At 39.1% G+C, this 19,532-nt stretch overlaps 1 protein-coding gene across 4 annotated transcripts in view; it reads right to left on the bottom strand.

The window, feature by feature from the left end:
* The window catches only part of plxnb1a (plexin b1a), a 132,587-nt gene that overhangs the window by 35,738 nt on the left and 77,317 nt on the right, over positions 1-19,532 (bottom strand). For 3 of the 4 annotated variants that reach the window (XM_055187620.2, XM_055187621.2, XM_055187622.2), the window contains exons 2-5: positions 8,967-9,046; positions 7,700-8,789; positions 4,338-4,520; positions 1-129 (exon numbers count right to left, since the gene is read on the bottom strand). In XM_055187620.2, the coding sequence (XP_055043595.2) occupies positions 1-129; positions 4,338-4,520; positions 7,700-8,789; positions 8,967-8,980 (1,416 nt within the window). In that variant the 5' untranslated portion in view covers positions 8,981-9,046. The remainder of the gene's footprint in view (positions 130-4,337; positions 4,521-7,699; positions 8,790-8,966; positions 9,047-19,532) is intronic. The other variant, XM_073875015.1, reaches the window with a different exon arrangement.

Raw genomic sequence — 19,532 nt, 5'->3', positions numbered from 1 at the left:
AGTATTGCTGGTCATGATGTAAAGGTGTTTGTGGTTAACATCCAGCAGTAAGTCGCTGTTGATAGGTGAACCTGCTTGAATCTGAACAGTTGAGTATCTCTTCACCTCTCCTGACTCACCCAGGAACACCTACAGCACAAGAAAACAGAGTTTTTTTCAATAAGTAACCTGACAACATCTCCTAGGAACTTCCTCAAGGTTTAATTGTCCATTTAAGCTTCTGAAACTGCATCAGATGCAACGAGACACCTTAAAGACCTGAAGGCAGCTGGATGTGGGCAGGTCTAACTAAAAGAGCTAAAAGTGTCTGTAGAAAAGGGTTTAGCACTTCTAAGTCCTGTTAAAGGAAAACGCCGTTCGAGGCAAAGCGATAGATCTAAGAGATCGGCCTAATGCCTCTTGAATCCTATCACGAGCCGGGTTGATTTCAGTAAACAAGATTAGAATAGTGAGAAGCCCATCGGAGGAGCAGGTATCCTGGTTAAGAGTGTCAGACGGTGAGAGCTGCTTACGCACTCTGCCTATTCAAGTTTGACTTTTAAGGGGATTACCATCGACAAACTGTCGCCTACTGTCTACTGCGATAGGAATCATGCATTGGTGCATTATTATATTATGCAAGACAGAATAGGTGTGTGTAGAGAAAGTATACATGTGTGAGAAGTAGTACAAACTATTATGGTGTTGCATGTCGTTATGTGTTAATGGGAAGTGTATTTGTGCTTGTGTGTGTGTGTGTGTGTGTGTGTGTGTGTGTGTGTGTGTGTGTGTGGTGTGATCTACTGTAATGTGTTAATCCTAGTATAATAAATGGCTTCTGTTCAACTTGGCAAAGAGGTTGACCTCTCACACACACAAAAGGTTTAGCTGTAAATTCAGTCAGCACCAAAACCAGTTTGCAACGTAAATCTGCATCATATTTGAATTGTAAACATGAAGCATAATGGTTTACATCTTAATTTGAATAGTGCATGTGTGCACAATTTTACGGGTTACTTTTTGGGTAAAAACTGCAAAAGCTAATGCAGATTTTTACAAGGTTGTATTTGTTAACAATTTGTTCGCTAACATGAAATAACAAACTACAGCATTTATTAATCTTTGTTCATATTAATTTTGGCATTAACTTAAATCAAGCGTTGTAAGTGTTAGCATTAGTTAATGCACCATGAACAAACTTGAATAACTCTATTGACATTAACTAACATTAACAAGAATTAATACATGCTGAAAACCGTTATTGTTCATTGTTTGTCAATGCATACTAAAACAACCTTATTGTAAAGTGCTACCGGATTTGTTTCAGTAAAACATAAAAAACTTTATTCAAGAAAAACAATCAAAATATTCTTGCAGAAAACACTGGTGGCAGGTTGTATAAACTTGTAAGACTAGTCTTAAAAATTAGTCATCCAAAACGGATTACCCCTAACTAATTGCTAGTTAGTTAGACTCATTCTTTAGCAGTGTTCGAATTATGTCAAAAATGATGGGGGCCCCCCACTGCCCCCGGGCATGGTCATAGAGTCGCCGTGATTTAAAAAAAAAGATAAGATGTGTTTCTGGATCAACATTTTTTGTGGGTCCTAGATCAACATTTTAATTAAGGACCCTTAAGTCAAACCATAACTATTTTTTAGCCCTCAAATGATTGTTTGAATTAGTTTGAGTAGAATTTTTAAAAGCCCCTAACCCAATCCTAAATCTAACAATCTGTGAATTCCTCAAGAAAAAAGTGTGAGGCACACCTGACATTTATTGTAGTCAGAAATCTTTTGGATTAGTTTATTGCGAAATTGGGACAATAATGGACAGTATCGCTTTGAGAATTTTACATTCGTGTAGTATTTTAATTTTGAATAAAAACCAGGGGACCCCCCAATTTATATTTTTGTGCTTTAAAGGAGGTCCCTCAATGCTTATAGGAGGTGCGGGAGCACCCCATTCCCCCCTCAGTTTGACCACTGTTCTTAAAGGATTAGTCCATTTTCTTAAAAAAATCCAGATAATTTACTCACCACCATGTCATCCAAAATGTTGATGTCTTTCTTTGTTCAATCGAGAAGAAATTATGTTTTTTTGAGGAAAACATTCCAGGATTTTTCTAATTTTAATGGACTTTAATGGACCCCCACACTCAACAGCTTTAATGCAGTTAAAAATTGCAGTTTCAAAGGACTCTAAACGATCTCAAATGAGGCATAAGGGTCTTATCTAGCGAAATGATTGTCATTTTTTGCAAGAAAAATAAAAATATGCACTTTTAAACCACAACTTCTCTTCTTCCTCCGGCTGTGTGACAAGCCAGCGCGATCTCATGTAATTGCATAATGGCGTCGAAAGGTCACGCGTTACATATGTGAAACGCACATTTGCGGACCATTTTAAACAATAAACTGACATAAAGACATTAATTAGTATCCTTCCACATACAACAATGTTGAAACGGTCGTCTTTCTCCACACTTGTAAACACTGGGGAGTAGTTTCGCATACATCATCCGTGACCTCTTGACGTCATTACGCAATTACATGAGGTTTTGCTGGCTCATCACACATCGGAAGGAAGATGAGAAGTTGTGGGTTGAAAGTGCATATTTTTTATTTTTCTTGCCAAAGATGACAATCGTTTCGCTAGATAAGACACTTATGCCTTGTTTGGGATCGTTTTAAGTCCTTTGAAACTGCATTTTTAAACTGCATTAAAACTGTTAAGTGTTGGGGTCCATTAAAGTTCATTAAAATGAGAATAACATAACTTCTTCTCGACTGAACAAAGAAAGACATCAACATTTTGGATGACATGGTGGTGAGTGGATTGTCTGGATTTTTTTTTTTTTAAGAAGGTTGACTAATCCTTTAAGACACACTCTTAACTTCATGGCTATGTTTATGCAACACGCCACAGGACATATTATCTTACAAATCTTTAAAATAAATGCATTTTGTTTAAATGACGTTTAGATTTTTTACTGGACAGCAATACAAAAAAAATGCAGATTACGAAAAAAACGGCATGATTTTGGGCAGTGCATAAAAAAAATCTCAGGACACCTGGAAAATAAAGTTAACTTTTAATCAGATGTTTCAAGAAAAGGTTCATCCAAATATGAAAATATACTCGCCATCATATTGTCCCAGATGTATATGACCTCCATTCTTCAGTTGATCACACATGAATAATTTTATATTAAAAAGCCACCATGTTATCATCTAATGTGTGATCCAAAATGTTGACGCCCCAAATGCACATACACCCATCATTATAAAGTATCCCATCCAAAAGTAAACCATATAATTTATGATGCAGGTGACAAGGTTTTATTATAAAACTATTTAATAAAAGAAAGGAAGTCATATACTTTATATCTTTGATGACATGAATGTGAGTAAATTATGTGAAAATTTGTATATTCCAGTAAACTAACTCCTTTAAAGTTTAACCAATATAGCCCGTGGCAGATCCAAAGAGAGGTGATACAGGTCTAGTGACATAGTCATTTCCCAACCCTGTTCCTGGAAGCACACCAACACTACACGTTTTCCAACTCTTCCCAATCAAACACACCTGAATTTACTTATCAGCTTATTAGTAGAGACTCCAAGATTGGATAAAATAGGGTTAAATATGGGTGACATCCGAAATGTACACAGTTGGGAAATCAGGGTTGGGAAATGCTGATCTAATAGGAGTGGAGTGTGTCCTAGGGTTATATCATGACTGATCACACCTAGGGTCCCACGTCAGACTTTTTTGCATGCAGGGGGAGATATGCACCCCCGACCCTCATTTTTGTAGCAACCTTTGCAGTCTAAATGAGTCACTTGCTTTCCTTGGCAAGAATGTGGCGAATGCTTGCAAATAATGACATTGACTTGCCAAAATGTGTCAAATAGCAGACTGTCATAGCACATGGTGTCGCCTTGAATTAACCAAACAGTGCGGTTTAACCTTTGACCTCTGAGTCATGCAAATATTTGTCGTTTTGCTACGAGGCACAGACATTAATTTGTCTATGCTTCGATTTTAGCACAAAAGAGTCTAAATGAGACTATGCCTGAGCCATCATCCTTCACCGTAAATACTGTTTTATATGGTGTGGTTTGCGGTGAAGGCCTTTCTGTGGTCCAGCTAAAAAAACACAAAAGGCTTGCTTTTTTAGCACTATTACAGCTATGACACATTCCCCCGGCAGGCAAAATCTCCTTTCTGCTTAAGTAGTCAGATAATATTACAATATTAAGTGGGACTTATATTTCCACGGCATTCTACAAAGTGCTCTATAAATCCAAACTTTACAAATAAGCAGTCATAGAGTTTATGTTCATGTTTAATACCTTATGCAAATTGCCTTTGGAGTCACCCAGGAAGACAATCGTGTGCCCCTCCTTCACACTGACGGCCACAGCAGTAAGACGTGCGGATGGATTATCCCATATCGGTTTAGCGTCAACCGGCTCCCGGCTTGCCATTGGACTGGGGGTGTGGTCTGAACCACAGGGATAAGCGTTCAGGGTGTTCTGGGTGACACAAAAACATGCTTTCATGACAAAAACATCGCAACATAATCCAGTTTCTTCTTGTGTAAGGCTAAATTGTGCCAATTTCAGACATTGTGACTGTCGTTTTTGTACTGTAAAGGTTTAATTCTCAGACTATAATCTCAAGATTGTGAAATCTTCTTAGGTCAGAAAAGCAGATTAAATGAAGATTATCTTGGTTACAAACTTGGATCGCAAGGTGGCTTCTTTGTTTAAGACTAACACTATATCAAATGTGCACCAAAGTCTAGGCTGACTATTATGGCAAATGCTTTTATCTACAGTGACTTACGGTGCATTCAACATATGCATTTCTTTTAAAGGGGAACTGCATACATGCAAGACAACTTTTTATTTTATTTTTTTTAGTTTTTTTGCACACATTGCATGTTGTTGTGAAAATGCATAAAACAAAATGTGCAGACACTGTGCAAAGATGTAGAGAGTCAATATAATATGTGAAATATATTTTTTTAAAAGATTAGTCCATTTTGTAAAAAAAAATCATATAAATTTACTCACCACCATGTCATTCAAATTGTTGGCGTCTGTCTTTGTTCAGTCGAGAAGAAATTGTTTTTTGAGGAAAAAAAATTCAGGATTTTTCGCATTTTGGTGGACTTTGGTGGGCCCCAGCACTTGGCAGTTTTGGTGCGGTTTAAAATTGCAGTTTCAAAGGACTCGAAATGATCTGAAACGAGGCATAAGGGTCTTATCTAGTGAAACGATTGTCATTTTTGTCACGAAAAATAAAAAATACTTCACTTCATGCAATACGTCATCACGTCAAGAGGTCACGGATGACGTATCGAAACTACGCCAAGTGTGGAGAAAGAGGACCGTTCTGAAGTTGTTGTATATCGAATGATGCTAATTAATGTCTTTGTGTCAGTTTATTGTTTAAAATGGTCCGCAAATGTGCGTTTCATATATGTAACACGTGATCTTTCGACGTCATTACACAATTACGTAAGGTCGCGCTGGCTTGTCAGAGGAAGCCAGGAGGAAGAAGAGAAGTTGTGGTTTAAAAGTGCATATTTTTATTTTTATTGTCAAAAATAACAATTGTTTCGCTAGATAAGACCCTTATGCCTCGTTTGTGATCATTTAAAGTCCTTTAAACTGCGTTGAAACTGCAATTTTTAACTGCATTAAAACTGTTAAGTGTTGTGTTCAATTTAAGTACATTAAAATTAGAAAAATCATGAAATGTTTACCTCAAAAAAAATAATTTCTTCTCGACTGAACAAAGAAAGACATCAACAGTTTGGATGACATGGTGGTGAGTAAATTATGTGAATTTTTTTTAACAAAAAGGACTAATCCTTTAATATGATGTATCAATGCAATATTTTGTTAGTCACTTGATCAATGCATCGATCTATATCAATATACTGTTATGCCCAATTTGCTCTACCAATAATTTGCAGAAAGCAACAACTTACAGACAAACAACAAATCAAGCATTCAACTTCATAATACTTCAAAATAAACATTTTGTAAAAAAGCAGTAAAAAGCATGGCAAAAACTGTCTAAGGACTCTTTTGTGTTCTTCATGCAAGAAGATTTGGGTTTATAGTGACATTATCATTTTGGTTGAACTATTCCGATTTCTCCTGAAGTCTCCTGGACATTTGACCCTACACATCCCTACCCCCTCCACAAGCAAACATCATTAGGTTAGTTTAGGCGTGTGTGTTTTATTGATCCTAACAACCCTGTTTAGGAGCGAGCAGACCAGGTCTGTAGACGTTAAAGACATGAATAGGCAGATACAAGGAGGTCACGAAGAGGTTTTGTCCCTGAGGTCTGTTGATTTGTCCAGGAGTCTTGTTAGAACTGATGCTTGGATGTCTTGCCCTATGCTTTTCAGAGTATAAACATAATTCACTCAAGACTATGGCAAGCAGGGTCATGAAAGCTAAAGCAATTTGTTTTGAGTTAATGAGAAGCAGTGTATTTAAATGAGGATAAATGTATTACATTAAATATAATGCTAAAAAAGGTTGTGGCACAGTTTACCAGAGATGGGCATCTTGTTTATTTTTCCAAGCTTTAAAGCTAAACCACTGTGGGAACCGTTTTTATGAACAAATTACATCTGTAACGGCACAATGTACATTGTAAAAAATAGCATACTTCTGTGGATGGCATATCGCAAATATTACTGTAAAATAAACAACCGAACAGTGTTTCCAGTGTCAAATAATTTTTCCGACCAATGGACAAGCAGTTAATAAAACAGTGCTTGTTGTGCTTGTCTGATCGATGTTAAGCAAATAAAAAATAGGGTTTAAAATGCACTCAAAGGCAAGTACCAAAGATAACCAGGGTGAAGTATGCTCAGAGTGAAACATGGCATCAGATATCGCATCATATCTTAAAATGCAATCTTAAACCTGGAGCATAGTCATTTTTTTTACATGTACACAAACGGTTGAACACAAAGTTTAGTTTATTTGACAGACATTCAACGCATGCACATTGAGACAAAATCTCCTGGGCTATATACTACATTCTCCTGTACACGCATGAGCGACCTACGTGTACAATGTACGCAAGGTTTCAAATATTCGGCTATGCACATACAGTATGCGCGCAATCTTCTGATGACGAAAAATGCGTTGCGCCCACTGTACGCGGACCCTCACATACACGTAAAGCTGGGAAAAAACACGTGCGATTTCCATGCGTATCTCATCAATAAAGCTGGTTTGGTGATTAGTAGTAAATCGCCATCACCTGCTTTAAAGGGACACACACTTTTTTTGAAAATATGCTCATTGTCCAGCTCCCCTTGAGTTAAACATTTGATTTTTCTATTCAGCTGATCTCCAGGTCTGGCGGTACCATTTTTAGCATAGCTTAGCATTATTCATTGAATCTGATTAGACCATTAGCATAGCGCTAAAAAATAACCAAAGAGTTTCAATATTGTTGCGGCATTTACTATTACTGAAATACGGCTCTGTGTAGTAAATTCCGCTCCATCTGAAAGCAGGTGATGGCGATTTACAACTAATCACTGAACCGACTTTACTGATGAGATACGCATGAGAATCGCACACGATTTTTTGCCCAGCTCTAGATATACGTAAAAGGTGGACCATATTTCAGCATTAAGAAGCTACTTTACACTTTATTTGTATTTACTCACCATGGGCAGGTTGGCACAGCTGGATTTGACTTCATATTCAATGTACGCCACATTGTTTCCCCCATCTTGTGTGTAGCACAGATCTCGAGTACCATCAATATTGCGGTCCACCTCATCCAGATCGTACAAGCATAATGCCGATTCCTCACTGGGTCCATTAGCACCACTAAGCGGCGTTGAGAAGACTCCCAATAAAACTTGTGAGGCTCCATATTCTCCACCACCCACTTGCGCCCCCTGGAGGAGATTGTAGTTCTTTCCAGGCAAACGGCATGTTAGCGGAACTTCAACGTAAGAATAATACGCCTGATCGTCAAGACAAACCCGAGCCACGTACGTACGATATTCCCTCGTAGTTTTCAGGTCGCGCCTATAGAACAGGAAGTAGACGTGGTTACGTCGGGCAAAAGTAGCGACAAAATTGTGGTCGTACTCCGAGAGGCGACCGGCGACGGCGAGTTTTGCAGTTTCCTCGTACGAGAACACAGGCTCTGTCAAAAGTTGTCTTGTGGAGACTGGTGGGTGACTGCTGGTGTACCCTCGTCCGACGTACAGGACTGGATCTTTATCATGCGGGCGCACAACAAGTCCAACGGTTGATACCGTCGGGTCGTTAGCCGCTACGTACTGAGTATCAACGGGTCTCTCGGCAGAAAAGAGAACTTGCTTCACATTTTCAAGACTGCGTTTTTGGCAGGTGCCCTGGTGGACGCTGCCACAGGTGATGAGCTGGAAGGAGTACGAATCCACTAACAGCAGTTTGTTGTGATTGCTAACATGGCCAGCCTGAGGGCAGTTCTCAACGGTCACCGGTGGCAAGCAGTCTTTACTGTCTCTGACCGGTCCTGTTTTCTCATCTACTTCGAGACGGAGGCCATCAAGGCCAGCGAGCTGGAACAGATGGTCCCGTGCCCCCACATAGACCGTCCCTATGCTGGGGTCAGGGTGCAATGCAAGGTGCTGGAAGACCGTGTCATTGGAAGAGAAGTGTGGATAACTGCTGTGGACCCTTGGGGCACCCAGAATGGCTAGGATGAGGGACTGAAACAGGGTGAAGATGAGGGCCATCCCACACTGCACTGCGAAAACACTGATCAAACAGATTGTGACACAAGTCAGTATTACAACAGCTCAAATATTTGGTTACTGTCATCATCTAGTTTTTCATAAAATAATAACTATAATGCCAAAAAAAAAGAGTCCAGAATGATGACAATGATCATATAATATGTCTGCTTATAATTATGTTTAAAAAAAATACACCCACCATCTGTCAGACATACAGGGTTCAGTAGGCTGCAGTCCTTTAGATTATCCAGTGGCATAGCACATTCCTGTGAAGTCAGTCTGTGAAGACAGAAACGCATACAGATTAGCTTTTAACACAGTCCAGTATTAAAGAACGAAGGCATGAGGCTTAAAACAACTGTGAGACAGCTGTTGAGCTGAGCAATCCCTCTCTGACAGGAAATTGGATGATATAGGCCCTAAGTCACCATCAATCCCCTAATGCATTGCTGTACAGTAGTAGATTGGCAGAGATCCTGTAGTGAGAAGAGGGAAACTGTAGATGATGTTTTATATGAATAAGATGTGATTAATATGAGGCCATTATAAGACGGTAGTCACTGCTTTCTTGAGGCAATCCAAGCTGACCTAAACAATCAATAATGAAAGTGAAATAATGTGATTTGATGCTGGAATGATCTGTTATAGCTCAGCATCACTCTTGGTTCCACATTTTCCTAAGTGCAGCCTCATTTCTTGTATTTTCCACATTTTCTTGCCCTTCATACTGATTATTTATCCTGTAGCTCAATTGGTAATGCACTGCATTAGCAGCCAAAAGGTTGCAGGTTCGAATCTAATGGAAAACACATACTGATAAACAATGTTTAAATCAAATGGATTCAAATGGTAAAAAACTGCTGCATGTTAGTCGTGAAGTTAAAGTAGCGTTGCACAAAAAAGACTGCACGTCGTCTCGTAAGCAATCCAATATAGAGCTATCATGCACATTTAAGCCGCTCTCTTATAATACAGTATAAAGCATCTGGGAAGAAAGATGACAAAAGCTGCTAAATTCTGAACAAAAATGTCATTAAAAAATGTATTGTATTGTGCATCGTAACATGGCCTTGCATCGGGTGCGCATTGTATTGGGAAATTGTTGGCGATTCACAGCCCTACGGGAAGCCGCCACTAAATGAACTTGAGCTGTCTTTAACCATCTAGCTCAGTTAAAATAAATGTACAGTGCTGTGCCTTCACCCATCAATGTGTACTAAAGATTTGTTGACTAATCAATTGAACTATGAACAGTGTACAAACTAAACTGGAACAAGAATTTACATTGAGCTGAAAAAATCTAAACATATACAGGGCACTTTGCCCTTTCATTTTAAAAGTCTGCAAAACACCACTGATATCTATTTATGTAAAAAAGACACTTAACAAAACTAAACAGTACAAAGTTAACGGATAAGATGATGCCCATTCAACTTAATTCCTTTTATTTGAATGACATGCAGTAACAGCCTTGTAAGCTTCACGTTATAGTAACTCAGGAGATTTAAAAAAAGTATTTCATGTAAATGTTTTGCAAAAAATATTTATTTGTTTTGTTTGGTTAGCGATACAAGGGTCAAGTCATAATCTGTTAACTTGTAACTCTCTTTTAGGGAACATTCACATGAAGCCTAAGCTTTCCCTATCCAATCTTATGTCCTTGAACTAAAAAAAGAAATATCTACGTACACACTAAACCACTAAAACCGACTCAAGCAATGTAGTATACATGCCAGACCAATATGTGACATTGTAATTCTGCCAAAGAGAAACACTTAAAACGAAAAAAGAAAAAAAGAAAAAGAAAAGAGGACTTGGAACGCATAAGCAAAGCTAATAGGCTCACTACCTTATGCAACACGAACACAAGCATTGTTGTTATTGTTGCATTTAGGTGATGTAGTGGTGTCGGACATGGGGTGATGACATCATCATTAGGGCTGTAACGATTAATCGTGTGTCCCATTAAAAATGCCTGTCTGATATCGAATCGCAAGGCTGCGATTCTGTGTTTCATGCACAGTTCATTCGTGTACTACGACATTTGGTCAGTAGGAAGTCCTTATCAATCTAAAATCATTATAAGTCTGAGTCGTTTATAACGTGCATTTAAAAAAGCAACACTCGTTAAACAAAAACATTCAAAATATTCTTTATTATCATGAAGATACATGCAACAATATGAAGAACAGTGATATAAATATCCTTATAAACATTTCCTGGAATAGTGTTTGTAATGCTACTACTTCTGTAGCACAAAGGGAGTTTCTGCACGAGAGCGCCCCCTGGTTTTGGGATGTGCCGGGATTTCACCGTAATTCATTAAAATTCATTAATTGAGAAAACGCGCATTTGCACGATTCATCGTTACAGACCTAATGATCATATCACAGAATATACTTATATTATACAAAATATATAATATTTTTGAAACCACTCCAGGACATGGTTTAAAAAAAATAGTGGTTTCAGGCCCCGAAAATGCCGGCTCCGTCAGGACGAAACGCCGATGCAGAACAAATTTATGCAGACTCTTAATCTATTAAAGGAAAACACCACCGTTTTAGAAGCCACCAAACACTTCCATGTTTTCCCTAATTAAAGACTGTTACATGAGTACGGTAGTTACACGAGTAAGTATGGTGGCTCAAAATAAAACGTTGCGATTTTTAAATGGATAAAAAATGATACTGTATGGCGCCAAAGCACTTAGTTTGCAGTACTTAGACCCCCCTCTAAGCGCTCTTCCACCATACAATATAGATCTAATATAGTTCTCCACGTTTGATTTTGTGCCACCATACTTACTAGTGTAACTACTCATGTGAAAGTCTTTAAAGGCGGAGTCCACGATGTTTGAAAAACGCTTTGGAAAAGGAGACGGGCCGACTACCAAAACACACTTATAGCCAATCAGCAGTAAGGAGCGTGTCTACTAACCGACATCCTTGCCGGGTGGCGTATGTGTGGGGCGGGTCTATCAACAGAAGGTCCAGATTCTATTGGGGTAGGGGCGTGTTTGTTTAGGTGATTTCAAATATCAACATTGGCTTTCAAACATCGAGGAATCCGCCTTTAAGTAGGGAAAACATGAAAGTGTTTGGTGGCTTCTAAATAAATCCCTGTATAGATCCTAAGGAATGAATTATGCTAACACATTCACAATGTCCTTGTGCAAAGATGAAGGGCATGCATTGAAAAAAGATAGGTATGTATTAATTTGTCTAAGTTGAGGTAAGAACATAGTAAAATATTGAAAAACGATGGTGTTTTCCTTTAAGGTAGCTGATAATCATGCATGAATTCGGAAAATTACATTATGATTGGCCAGCCTGATCTCACAAGAATTTGTACATATTTTACGAGTTACTCAATTCAAAATGTATGATTATTAGAAAAAACAATAATGAATTTCCACACCTAACCCCAACGAGGGGCGAAAGCAAATCTATGGTTGTACAAAATAATACGAATTAGCCACCTCGTAAAATACACAAAAATTTAAATGTGCTGGATTTGGCATAGACACAGCCTGCATGATTAGTTTAAAATTCACTGCCAAGATTTCTGCCGACCGGAAAACATTCCTAAAGCACTTTTCAGTCCTGTTTTCATTGTGATCAGACTTTAGAGGTGTTTCGAAGAAAAAAACCAACAATATTAGGTTTAACCCTGAAGAGCACCACAGACAGAGCAACTCAACCTCCAAAGTTAGTGAACAGCTAACAGAATAATAGACCCTTGTTAGGCTGACTGCTTTTAAATCTTTACTAGAATAGACATGCAGGTGGTGTTGATTTAACACCAATGACAGTTAAGACCCACACAATACAAAATCACCTCTTCACAAACCAGTCATAGAAAATGGGGGAGGGAGAGGAAGACCGAGAGACAGAAAGACAGAGTTAGAGAGAGAAAGAGAGAGAGAGAGAAAGAGAGGGCGAGAAACAGATTAAGTGAGCAAGAGAGAAAATGAACAAGTGTGATGAGAGAGCGAGACAAGAGGGCGAGAGACAGACAGGCTGAGTTAATGAGAGAGAGAGAGAGAGAGAGAGAGAGAGAGAGAGAGAGAGAGAGAGAGAGAGAGAGAGAGAGAGAGAGAGAGAGAGAGAGAGAGAGAAATTCCACACAAGTACGACAAGCACTTCACCCTGTATTGAACGATAAAACTCTGAGCAGTCCTCTCTGAATCGTCCCTATGCTGAAGGGAGTGTATTGTTTGGAAGGGTTCCCAGGGGCATAGACGCTGAGACTGGCATGGTAACGCAAGGCCTGCGAGGCATGCCTCACACAGCAGCGGGGAGAGGAGACTGACCCCTCTGTCTATCCGGGAGGGGTTGGCAGTGACCCCACATATTTACGGCCTCCAACAGAATGTTACGCTGTCACGCCTCATTGGACACGACAATGAACATGAAAAGTTGCCACTCTGGATGATTAGGAAAGCTATTTATCCATCTCTGGGGACAATGTGGCCATTCACCAAGTAGAATAAGCACTGAGACGTATTTCACAATGTTTGAGACGTCTTTTCGGATATCAAACCGATGCTGTTAGCGTGCCTGCTTAAAGAGATTTGTCTGTAAAATATGGTGAATGGGAGCTGGGAACAATCTGTGGTTTCATTTAATAATTTTTCAAGAAGGCGTGAGAACAGAAAGATGGAATAGAGAGGAGGGAGAGATGAGAAATAAGAGCGAGAGTAGATCCACCAGAGATGTTATTAATAGACCTCTTGAACATAGAGGGTATTGAAGCATTACAGCATACTTTACATTCCAAACACTATTGTTGACCTTTCCATTGTCAACAATAGACTTTTTACCATCAGCATTGAAGTCTGGTTCACCTTGTCTGGTCCACGCTTATTCTGGTTAAGAACCGCCCATTTAGAAGTAAAGCGACCAATCGAAGTTCATTTTGTTTTATGCGTCATTTAGTAGCACAGTTATCTGAAAGAGCACCTATGGTCCGATTCACCATTTTAAATTTTTTTTTGGTGTCTAAGTGTGTATTAGAACATGTTAACGATATGCAAAAGGTACAAACCCCAAAATAAACTATAACGCAAGTTATCGTCTCCAACAAAAATTATTTTCTTGGACTATGACAAACACACAAATTGTACGCAACAGTTTTCTTCGGTGATGTAGACAAGACCGATTTTATCATAATTCCTCCCTCTTCGGACTCACAGCCTGTAAGTAAACACTTTTAGCACTGCATTATGACTGAATCTTTCAAACATGGTAAGGAGCGTCACATTTCCAGTTGACTTCACAGGTATTTAGGCCAATAACAACGTACAGATTAGCTGGCCAATAAGGGACACAGCGCTTTTCAAATCAATGAGTTTATAGTACAAAATCAGTGCGTTTCCGGAAGAGAGTGAAATCTTGAGCAACAAAAATGTACGGTATGTGGAAAATAATGTGTTTTTTGAACCATAAACCACACAAACACATTGTATTATACCAAATACACTAAATAACGTTGTTTTTAGCAATGAAATGGGTGCACTTTAAAATGTTGGTATAACAACAATAAAAGACCAACTGTGTAGTAGACGTAACATTAATAAGTGTAGACTTCGTAATTAAAAATGTACTAGTGGTGCGCAAACTAGTATGAATGTATGCGTCTGTGCTAAAATATACATAATAATTACACACAGTAAACATGTATATATATATATATATATATAGCATGCAAATACTCACTTTTGTTGAGTATGCGAATAATCGTGATTAATCGTTTGCTCACCACTAAAATTTACATCTGACCCAAAGATACAATACTTTACGAAGGATAAGACACAACAAAGCAAAATATACAGTTAAGCTTGGAGATATCTAGTTAATTTCACAAACTTTGGCTAATGACTTTGTTTCCCATTAGACTGGTCAAAAAACCCTTTGCACCCAACACTGCACAAAGGCAGCCAATCAGATTAGAGCTTGCCAGAACTAGAAAGTGCTTGGCATTTTCAGTGCAATACACATCAGATGGTCAATGAATAGCCCGTGGGCGCTCTGCAAGGCCGAGACCAAGTTTTTCACTCTCCAAAGAGGTTCTGTTCTGAACCATCTGTCACTTCATTTCAGAATAACATAAAGCAATCATAAACAAATGTTTCGGGGGTGGAAGGGTAGGGTACAGCAAACAGGACTGGGAAAGTAGGAGCGAGGTCATCATGCAAATAGTGGACCTTAAGGGGATAGTTCGGCCAAAAATGATATTAAACCCACGATTTACTCACGCCCCAGCCGTCCGAGATGCATATATAATTTTTTAAACAAACACATTTTCAGTTATTATACGAATTGTTTTAGATCTTTTGTTTAATCAAATGTAAAGTTACAGGGTCCACTTCTTCAAGTCCAAAAAATGTGCATCCATCCTTCACAAAATAATCCAAAGGCTCCACGATGATAAACAAAGCCTTCTGAGGGTAATCCGCACAATCCGTTTTGTTGTAGAAATATCCTCCATATTTAAAACTTTATAAACGAAAAATAACTAGCTTCCGATAATGCCGCCATATTGGGGGGTCACACACCGGACGCGCAGCTCAGCGCCGTGCAGTTCTAAAAAAAATAATCAAACACATTGTTTTCTATGAGTATACGCACACCAGCACCGACAGGTGACGCTGTCTGCGGCGCTCAGCTTTTTTTTTGTAATACGTCACTAAGAAAAGTGCGTACACTATGCTGATACTCTCTCCTGAATACAGAGGAGTCTAAGATGGCGGCGCTACCGGAAGGTAGTTATTTTTGTTTATAAAGTTTTAAATATGGATATTTATACAACAGCACCGCGCGGATTACCCTCAGAAGACCTTTATTTATCATCCTGGAGCCGTTTGGATTTATTTTGTGAAGGATGGATGCACATTTTTTAAACTTGAAGGTCGTGGACCCCGTAACTTCACATTTAATTAACTGAAAGATCTAAAAAAAATTTTTAAATAACTAAAAATGTGTTTGTCTGAAAAACGATGGACATATGCATCTCGGACAGCTTGGGGGTGAGTAAATCATGGGTTTAGTGTCATTTTTGGCCGAACTATCCCTTTAATGTGCACTTCCGGTTTACAATACCTCCGAGTTGTCCTAGACGCGACTTGACACAGCGCGTACGGTATGCGCCCCCCTTTAGACTCTGTATTCAGGAGAGAGAGTATCAGCGTAGTGTACGCACTTGTCTTAGTGACGTATGACAAATTCGGAGGGCGCACAGACCAGCAGCACAGAACCCTATGTAAACTGCGTACGCTCTCATCTTTAATGCGGACGCGACTAAGATTGCGGTGTTACCGGAAGCTAGTTATTTTCGTTTATAAAGTTTTAAATGTGGATATTTCTACAACAACACTGCACGGATTACCCTCAGAAGGCCTTTGTTTATCATCGTGGAGCCATTTGGATTTATTTTGTGTAGGATGGATGCACATTTTTTGGACTTAAAGGAGTGGACCCTGTAACTTTACATTTGAAACACTGAAAGATCTAAGACATTTTCTAAAATAACTAAAAATGTGTTTGTTTGAAAAATGATGGACATATGCATCTCGGACTGCTTGGGGGTGAGTAAATCGTGGGTTTAATATCATTTTTGGCCGAAATATCCCTTTAAAGTCAGCGGCAGCTCTATGCAAAACCTTCTGATGGTAAAATCTCACGCTGTCTAAACCGAAGAATAAAAACATACAAATGTGTGTTCTTTATCAAAAAGACTGGCCCACTTCCTTCAACCACACAAACTTCCCATGACAGTTAGAGACCCCTCAGCACTATAAATATCCCATCCAAAAAAACACTGATGTTGTGGTTATGGATTCATTGTGAAAGTGCCACAGTCAAGTCTACTGTTCAAAAGAGATTCCCATCACTCTTTTGCTTCCACTGTGTGTGTGTGTGTGTGTGTGTCTGTCTGTCTGTATCTGTCTCTGACATGCTGTGGTCTCTCTCTTTCACATTACACTTGGCACAAAAAGTTGTGCAAGAGTTTTTGGCAGTGTGCTAAGCACAAAACTGCCACATCACAGGCTATATCATTCAATAACTGTCTGTTTTGGAAAGCAAAAAATGACTGCACCAAAGGAGGAGACTGTTACTGCAACACGTTAGCTAAATGCTAATATAATATCTTAATAGTTAACGTTCTCAGTGTGAACGGTTCTTTATGTTGATCAGGTCTTTCTCTAGTGGTAAAAAAACAGACAGCGACCAACGATGGAATCTTGGCTTGTGTGTAGGATTACTGAATGCTGTTCAGCTCCACAATTGTAATTCATGGAAGCTGCCAAACAGACCACTGGATACAGATCAAGAAAGGAAGGAAGCAGAACCAGTGGTTAAGACTGATGTCATCTGCCAAGATTAATCATTGAAATGACATATAATTAAACAAACTACATTCAGGATTTGGCGAAACATATCAGGAATCGATCATAATTCAAAGATGACAAAATTAACAAGACACGTGTTAAACATCACCAGACACAATGCAAGTCACTTTGTTTGAAGAGCATTTAAAAGGGCCCCGAGCAGGTTATTAATATTGCTCTGGGTCATAAATTATTCATACCTTCACCGTCAAACATTTGACGGGGAGTGATGTCCACCCCCCTCTGAGACACTGGTCTTTGTCCTGCCTGCCTGACTGACCACCATAGAAATATAAATGGTTTAGCCAATTTTTTGCGGGTATATTCTGTGGTGTAGGGGTGACCTGCACACCTGCCACTGAGGATGAACAGAAATTCGAGGCTTTACAAATGAAAAACGGGTTGTGCAGATATAAACACGTGGTGCTGGTTTATTAGGGAATCCTGGGGAGGGGTTTTGAGGTTTGGGATGTTTTCAATTATTCAACATGCTCTCAGCCTTTCAAGCAACCTGCAGATCCTTTTTGGTGGTTGGTTCAGTGACTCGCCCTGTGATGGAATAGGGAACGAGTGTTTGAGTGACCCCAGATGTGAGAGTGACTACAAATTGGGCGTCTCAGATTTGTGCCAAGCTGGGGTCAATCAAGGGCCATGAGAATCAAGTCGGCCGTTGCCTAACATGCCTTTAAGGAAAATGTTTAACCACAAATGGATATTCTGTTGTCGTTTGCTTTCTTCTGTGAAAATCAAGCAGATATTGTTATGAATGTCAAACGTATGAGGCTGTGGCTCCGAAGATGAAAAACAAAAACAAAAAAACTAGAAAATTAGATGGAATTGTGATTTAAAGACTTCTGAATCCATAAAACAGCTTTGGATGTGGAAAATCGTTATTCTATGTAAATCTTCTAGGTCACAATAGTTATCAAACAACACATTTAATTAAAAATGCAATTAATGCTAAAAATATGATGCGTGAAAATATGAAGATGGGATTTGAGAGCTACAACAGACAGCAACATTTCAGTGATCTGTTTCCTAAATTGATAAAGACATTACATGGCTTGAATGGATAATCATTTACTCACTATCATTTACTCACCACCCTCAAGTTGTACACTTTGTACATTTACTCACCCAAACCTGTATACATTTATTTATTCTGCTGAACACAAATAAAGATAATTTAAAAAGATCATTTAAAAAAAGTTTGTATATACCAAATGGTTTGGAACATCTTGAGGGTAAGTAAGAGGCTATTTACACCTGGTATTAAGATGTGTTTTTTGGTCAATCAGATCACAAAAACATTTTGAGACGCATTTGACCGGATTACTTTTGTTGTGTAGATGCGCATGTGGTTGAATGTGTTTGAACAACCACAAAACACTGCCTACTCTCCACCTATTGATTTCATGTACAAAGCACAATATTTTACATCGGACCCGACTTTTAGTGCAAACGCACATTGTACAGCGCAATCTTTAAGCTTTCATTGATACAACTAAAGTGGCTGCTCTCTTTCGTTTTTATTCCATTTTGTGAGCGTTTAAAAGGTGCGCAAGCTTATTTCAACGATTGCTCTAAAATATCAGAGAAAGCTCCTACATACACATTAGGGTACCCTACCGCCTTAACTAGGTCGTTCCCCAAAAAAAAATCGCTCCAAAAAAGGCCACCAAGTGCATTTCTGAGAATAGCGCAAACGCGTTTCACACCGCAAGCGGGCTGCGTGCCACAAGGCCAAAATGAGAAAGACGTGGTCCGTACCGTCACTGTCTGGAGGATAACTAGCCAGTTATTAAAACATCTCGGTGAATAGCGCGGACGCGCTTCACACTGCGAGCGTGCACGCGCGCCACACGGCCGAAATTAGATAAGACGTGGTCCGTCATGTCTGAAGGATAGCCAGTTGATAAAACACGTGTCCGTGAGAACTGTAAGTGGACTTATGTTTTGGGTTTATTTAAGCCTGTTATTGTATTAGTCTATAGTTTTTGCAAATTTAAAGTAAGTTAGCTGGTGATTTTGTTGTTTGAACAACCTGCTAGCTAGGTTGCACGTGCCTGTTGATTAGATATGATTGTTGAGCGCTCTTGTCACGTTTTTTATGTGCATTATTTACATGCTACAGTAGTTACACTCTTTTAAGATATTGTAATTAATGGTGGGATATAATCTGTTTTTAAAATTTTTGCGCTGTCTATCATCGTTCGCCAGACGTTCTACAACATCTGCTTTTAGTTTGTGTTCATCAACCCTTTAGTTTCACTTCATCACGCAGCTATTTCCGTTAGAGGTCATTTCAAAATTTCATGACACATACGCCCTGCACCTTTGATTGCCACACCCCCGGATCGGCCCCCCGCTCAA

Source organism: Misgurnus anguillicaudatus, chromosome 13, assembly GCF_027580225.2.
Source record: "Misgurnus anguillicaudatus chromosome 13, ASM2758022v2, whole genome shotgun sequence".
In the NCBI taxonomy this organism is placed as follows: Eukaryota; Metazoa; Chordata; class Actinopteri; order Cypriniformes; family Cobitidae; genus Misgurnus; species Misgurnus anguillicaudatus.
The sequence above is the reverse complement of the archived record's forward strand: the minus strand, read 5'-3'. Positions and strand labels throughout refer to the sequence as shown.